General features: G+C 36.0%; 1 protein-coding gene across 2 annotated transcripts; it reads right to left on the reverse strand.

Moving 5' to 3' along the window:
• Window positions 1-310: 310 nt before the first annotated feature.
• On the reverse strand, window positions 311-5,984 carry LOC136205738 (uncharacterized). Of its 2 annotated transcripts, none has more exons than XM_065996492.1 (9): window positions 5,705-5,984; window positions 4,764-4,969; window positions 3,558-3,670; window positions 1,961-2,032; window positions 1,367-1,402; window positions 1,109-1,154; window positions 882-969; window positions 717-774; window positions 311-619 (listed from the first exon to the last, which is right to left on the reverse strand). In XM_065996492.1, the coding sequence occupies exons 2-9, from the start codon at window positions 4,840-4,842 to the stop codon at window positions 569-571; spliced, it is 543 nt and encodes a 180-aa protein (XP_065852564.1). In that variant the 5' UTR covers window positions 4,843-4,969; window positions 5,705-5,984; the 3' UTR covers window positions 311-568. The 2 variants fall into 2 exon arrangements, with proteins under 2 accessions (XP_065852564.1, XP_065852557.1); XM_065996485.1 differs by having other exon boundaries at window positions 4,764-4,964; window positions 5,705-5,982.
• Between the last annotated feature and the right edge of the window lie 624 nt (window positions 5,985-6,608).

Genomic DNA, 6,608 nt, shown 5'->3' on the forward strand with positions numbered 1-6,608 from the left:
TTTAGTTTGTCAACCAAACATGGTAATAAAATCACTATTCCATTCCATTACATTACATTACAAGTTTGATTACATTACATTACGTCATACCAAACGGACCCTTAATGTTTTCACATTGTACTTGCAATCTTATTACTCAATGAAATATTAGCATTCCTATAAATAATAATAAAAAAAGAATTATCAGTTCAATATTAATTTTAGTGGATTTTATTAGATTTCATCAAATTTTCCTTGATTTTAGAACATTGCTTAGCAAATACTTATATAGTGTTCGATTTATGATATTTAGAATATAATCCAATAAAAAGAAAGGCAAATTCTGAAGTTTAGATGAATTCTCAAAGTTTGTCAAGTACAGTGGTTGAAGACCAAAACATCTGCAATAAATCTCTAACAAATGAAGGTTTTGTTTTGTTTTAAATACTAAACCATTCTTTGCATGATCATCTAAAAAAGTTTAGTTTAGTTCATCCAATAACATTCATATTTTCTTCTGAACAGCTCATGAAATTGCAACATCAAATTCTATTCAAATGCTTCACTTGGAATTTTTGTCCAACATTTTTCAGTCTTTTGAACTTATTACTAGCAACCCCAATGCACCAATCAAAATGTACTGCAAAAACAACACCAAATATTTTTCAAATTAATGGTCTATTCAAATAGTCCAGCATTGTTTCAATTTAATCTACCAAATTCAAAATTAAACAAACCTTGATAATTGGCTTCTCAGTCATGATAATTGTCGCCCAACCAACATATGGCAAGAACCTGGAAATACGAAGAAGACGTAAGCAACATTACAAGTCTATCCATGCTATTCCACATCTTTAACTGATAATAGGAAGGGGAAAAACAAATACGGCCAAAGCTTTTACCCGACAGCTCTGCCCATGATATGGCGCCGCTGCAGCCAGAGCTGACCTTGAGCATATAAAAGTCTATCATCCCCATAATTATTATCTCCTGTAAAATGAGGTAATATAAGTTAATACGCTTTTTGGCAACAACAAAGAAGTTGTTGCTAAAAACGAACTTTAGTGACATCATCAAGAAGCGATTTGGTAATTTTAGACGGTTAATCCTTAAGTCAAGAAGCTTGCACCTTTTGTGAGGACATCAACTTCCTTACTATCTTCCCTTTCATGCACCTGCATGACAATTGAATATTAAGACTATTTGAAACCAAGGCCCTGCTCCACCCTCAAACACCGTTACCTTAAAATGGTGAAGACCCTAATTCAAAAGCAGGCATAACATCTGCTCAATGATATAGCATCACTTGAATTTTACTGCTATAGTAACACAATCAGCTTGTTGCAGGGAATTTTTGGTTGAATATGCAAATGCCAAGAATATTTACCTTAATTACACGATGGACGATTGGAATTTCACGGCCCTGATCAATAAAGCAGATTTTTCAGAATGCGCATAGTAATTGAAAGGAAAACAACAACGGAATAATGATTGGGGAAGTGGGGTTGTGGTGTGTAAAGGAGCATACAAAATGAAACATCTAACAAAATCAACCAACTGATGATTTCCCAAAATCCATGAGAACAGAATATACAGCAAAGTACTAATGTTATCAGTGAAAATCTAATAACAAAAAGTTTGAGTAAGCATGTATCTTAAATTATATGCTGAAACGCCAAATATACATAATGAGTGCTCATAAAGGTAAATTTCTCAACGACAGAACTTGAAAAGGAGTAAAGCAGAACTCTGCCCACTCATGTCATATGTAAAAGTAAATTATCAACATGTGGGCATGCTGTACTATGAACTTCTTTACGTTAAAAACATAAAAGCTTTTATTATTATTGCTTCTACAAGCAAAAGCAGAAGTTCATTTGTGTCTGTCAGCCATTCAATATAGGCAAACAATCTGTAACACAAAATTGAAAGATAACGGATACAAAACAAAACAGATCCAAGAAAAAAGGAATTAACTTACATCAACATTGAAAACAACAATTTCCCCTGCACGAATAGGATCTTTACTCATGTGTAAAAACAAGATATCCCCCTGCAAGTGAGGTGAATATAATTAGTCATCCAATGCAGTAGATTAATGCAATTAATGAAGTTGGGACGCATAGATCACTTTGAAAGTATTATTATTTAAAAAAAAAAACTAATGCCAATATTACTCCCTATTTCCCAAAAAATATTTGACGTGAGTGGCTAATCAACAAATTAAGTTGAGAAATATATTATATTTTAATGCAAATATTGGCGCAACAGTAAGAGGGCGAGCCTTGGCGCAACGGTAAAACGTTGTTGCCGTGTGACCAGAGGTCACGGGTTCGAGTCTTAGGAGCGGCCTCTTGCCAATTAAATTGGCAAGGGAAGGCTTGCCCCCAATACACCCTTGTGGTGGGACCCCTCCCCGGACCCTCGCTCAGCGGGGACGCGTAATGCGACCGGGCCGCCCTTTTTATTGGCGCAACAGTAAAAGTTGTTGTCGTGTGACCGAGAGGTCATGGGTTCGAGTCTTAGGAGCGGCCTCTTGCCAAAAAAATTGGCAAGGGAAGGCTTGTCCCCAATATACCCTTGTGGTGGGACCCCTCCCCGGACCCTCGCTTAGCGGGGACGCGTAGTGCACCGGGCCGCCCTTTTATTAAAACTTAAAAGTACTACTTGAACTCATCAGCAACGTGCTAATAACACATTGAAATTTCACTGTGACACTGACACAGTCATTTATAGAATGCAACTCTTTATAATTGTTTATGACATGTCAGAAAGTTAATAAAGTAGTGATGGAAACATCAAAGGCCATTAAGCCACAAGAGAGATCATCCATCATTTACTAAGCAAATCTCTACAGATATTGGCAGTCACCTCTGAAGCACGGACACACCATAGACCCAACGTATCGCGTGTCGGATACGTATCCGATACGGAAACGGCCGGAAACGGCTGGGACACGGTGTCGGGGCCGTTTCCGTAATATCGGAAAGTTGGACACGCGTATCAGTGAAGGATACGCGTGTCCCAGGAAAAATAGATTTGGAGAGCCAGAAACTCCAAAGGACAGGGGGAATTAATGCCAGAAACTCCTAATTAATACAAAAACTCTCAAACTTCTCCATCCATCTATATAAATAGGGCTGCTAACAATCTTTCACAATTTATATGTATTTATTTAGTTATATTACAAAAAATCATATATAAAAATATATTTTTAATATTTATAAATGTGCTCCAATATTTTTAATATTTACACGTGTCCCCCACGTATCTGTGTCCTGTGTTATATAGAAATGACGTTTCCCGTATCCGTGTCCGTGTCGGATACCGTATCCGTATCCGTGTCCGGGCAACATAGGCAGTCACCTAGTAAAATTTTCGACGACTTCAAGATAAAAGATACCCATGGATGTAAGAATGGCTATGAAGAGATCAAAGTTCATTTCCACAGCTTTATCACTGAGCAAGTTTAATAGATAACATCAAACAAACCACATTTGGATAGTGCCTACGGCAATAAGATAGGTGAAAAATAATCAAGTACGACAATAAGAATCAAGCCATTTATTTTATCTTACCCGCTTGAAGCCAGGTTCCATACTTCCAGATAGAACAACCACAACAGGAGACTCACTACCCGTGATGCACATTAATGCCTTCCATATTATTAGAGCAGATGTAACAATCATTCCTGAAATTAATATGAAAACTAACAATTAAAAAAAAAAAAGCAAGATATAATAACAGATGGCAAGACCACAAACAGAAAAAAAAAAAAAAAAAAAAAAAAAAAAATTCTTTAGTGTTCTCTGGAAATACGGCTTTCAATATTTAATAAGCAAATTCTACAAAAATTCAGTAGATGAGGCAATTCAAACGATATGCATAGACAAAGTAGCACCTCAATTATCCTTGAAGTAATACTCTAACATATACAACCAGCAAAAAATAGCAAACTATTGCACCAGCAAAATGCCAAAAAACTGCATTCTTTCCCTTTGGTCAGTAATTTGTCAAGAAATGGGAAGGAAATATGATCTATACAAACCAAAACACTAGAACTAAGTATAACTTCAATCATTTCTCCCAAAAAAAAAGAGTATAACTTCAATCAGAATTTTGAGCCATGGAAGAACTGGAATGCCAATGATTTTAGTTGTTTCAGCTCATATCTGCCACATCAATAGCATCGACAAAAATCACAAGCAAACAACTTTCATTTACTTAAAATTGCATATACGTGTGACTGCTACAATTTGCATTAAAACAACACATAGAAATCGCTTATTACTGTACTATAATTGATGTACTAAGCAAGTTTAATTTTTTTAATGAAACTATGAAGACTTAGTCTCACTCGAAAATTGTTTCATAGATCAATGGAATATTGCATTAATCAGGTTATGGCTACATTTCTCTTCAATAAATAAATGTTTAATCAAAGCCCATGAATGACCATCAAACCCCCTTTTAAAACGAATACAACACATTAAGCTCAACTACGGCAAGTATTCCTTCCACATGAACTATTAATACAAACGAGAAAAACAAAAGTAATAACGTGCCAAATTCAACTCCTCAAAAATAAATAAAAAATCAAACTCTGACAAGTTGATATTTCCATTCATTTACCATATATTACCCATGCCAAAAACCCAAAATTAAGCAATTGAATCACAAATTTTCTCAGTACCAGAATTCTTTGTATCCAGATGACTCAAAACATCAAAAAGAATAAGCTGCAATTTTCATGCATATAAAATCGAATCGAAATAGAGACTGACCTAGACTGACAGCCTGAGTGAGGAGCTGACGGGTCTGGATAGATTTGATAGAATCCACCGTATCCCCAATCCATCCCATTACTTCTTCCTTTCTTCTGCTTCTTTTTTAACGTTTTCGTTCTTACTCTGTTTCTGCGATTTCAGAAGAGTTTGTTTCTTTGTTTCTTCTATAATTTGTGTTTTACTAGGACGAATCCCTTGCTTTACTTCCGGAATTTAAAAAAGGAAATCATTTTAGAAAATGAAACAAAAAAATTAGTAAAAAATGTAAGAAATTTACTCAAGTTTAACTAAAGTAACTTGAAAAGTGTAATATGGATACAAACAATAAATTAATAGCTATAATCTTTTGCTAAATAAAACTTCAATTTTCTGCAGTAATAACCCGTTCTCAATACTTCAAAGCTAAGGTACCAATTAATTAAGATCAAATTCATAATTAAAGGGAACCTAGATGGTATGGAATCTAGTCATCATTCGATAAGTGTACTTAACAACCAAATGGCAACACCAATTTCACTTCATTTTACTCTACTATTTGCTTAATTAAAAAAAACGAGGCAGTAGTTCGTATCTCCGCAGATCAATTCTTCCTTCTAGTCCTAATTCCGGTTGGAGGCAATGCAAGAACAGACACAGATAATTTCCAACATGCAAACTTTTTTTTTTTTTAAATGGTTCGGTTTTAGAATGCAAGAACTACCACAGACGATATCCGACATGGAAATTGATATAAAAAAGAAAAATCTAAAAACAAAATAATTGAGAAATCGAATCAACGTCTGATAATCATGGAGATGAAAAGTTGACAAAAAAATTCTGTTTCAGGAAATGCAAGAACAACCTCTGACGATCTCCCACATGAAAAATACTGAGCTGAACTCAGAATAATAGAAATGGAAACACCATAAAAAGACAACAGCAGAACAAAGCAAATTCACCTGAGGGAAGAAAGCAAGAAAGATCAGCTGAGAGCAATAGGGGAAGTCGCGGCAAGAGTTTCAGACGAAGGGAGAGAAGACCGGTTCTGGGCACAGAGAAAATGAAAGAAAAAATTCGGGAAGCAAGCAGAGCACCAAAGCCTAGAAAGGGTTTGTCGCCGGACGCCGTTTATGAAGGGAAGCGAGGACAAAATACTACACTTTGTTTGGGAGAGGTTAATTGCATATGGTCATTAAAGCATCTGAATAGTTTGATAAAGGTTAAATTTTAACTCAAGACATCTTCAACACTACTGATGCACTCTTTAAAAATAATTAATTTTTAGTGATCGATCTCACTTTGCAACGTAATTTACAAGATCATATCAAAGGTTTTGGCTAACCGGCTCAAGTCACTTCTCCCACGACTAATTGGTCATGAACAGTCAGCTTTTGTGCAGGGAATATCGATTCTGGATAATGTAATGATTGCATTCGAAACCATCCACCATATGCGCGGGAAGACCATGGGTAAGCAAGGTTATGTGGCAATGAAGATTGATATCCGAAAAGAGTACGAGAGGGTTAGATGGTCATATCTCAGGGCGATTCTTGTTCAGATGGGTTTCCCTAAACCGTGGATTGTATGGGCTATGCAATGTGTTACCCAGGTTGAATATAAAGTTATGATTAATGGAACCGAGAGCAGAGCTTTTAAACCAAAGAGAGGCCTTCGCCAGGGATGTCCCTTGTCTCTTTATATATTCATCTTATGTGCTGAGGGTATGTCACAAGCTGAAGGACGGGCGATCTCCACGGTATTAAAATCTGCCCTCGTGCACCGATTATCACTCAACTGTTGTTCGCCGGATGACAGTATCTTTTTCTTCAGAGTCTCAAACGAGGAGTGTGGTACCATACATTC

Source organism: Euphorbia lathyris, chromosome 1, assembly GCF_963576675.1.
Source record: "Euphorbia lathyris chromosome 1, ddEupLath1.1, whole genome shotgun sequence".
NCBI lineage: Eukaryota > Viridiplantae > Streptophyta > Magnoliopsida > Malpighiales > Euphorbiaceae > Euphorbia > Euphorbia lathyris.

What these genes read in the sequence shown, in the direction of transcription:
- LOC136205738 (XM_065996492.1), bottom strand. Translation starts at nt 4,842, where the DNA reads ATGGGATGGATTGGGGATACGGTGGATTCTATCAAATCTATCCAGACC. An exon ending in TCGTCCATCGTGTAATTAAG is followed by an intron (nt 1,155 to 1,366) that starts GTAAATATTCTT and finishes ATTGTCATGCAG; the next exon opens with GTGCATGAAAGGGAAGATAG. An exon ending in AGTTGATGTCCTCACAAAAG is followed by an intron (nt 970 to 1,108) that starts GTGCAAGCTTCT and finishes CTCATTTTACAG; the next exon opens with GAGATAATAATTATGGGGAT.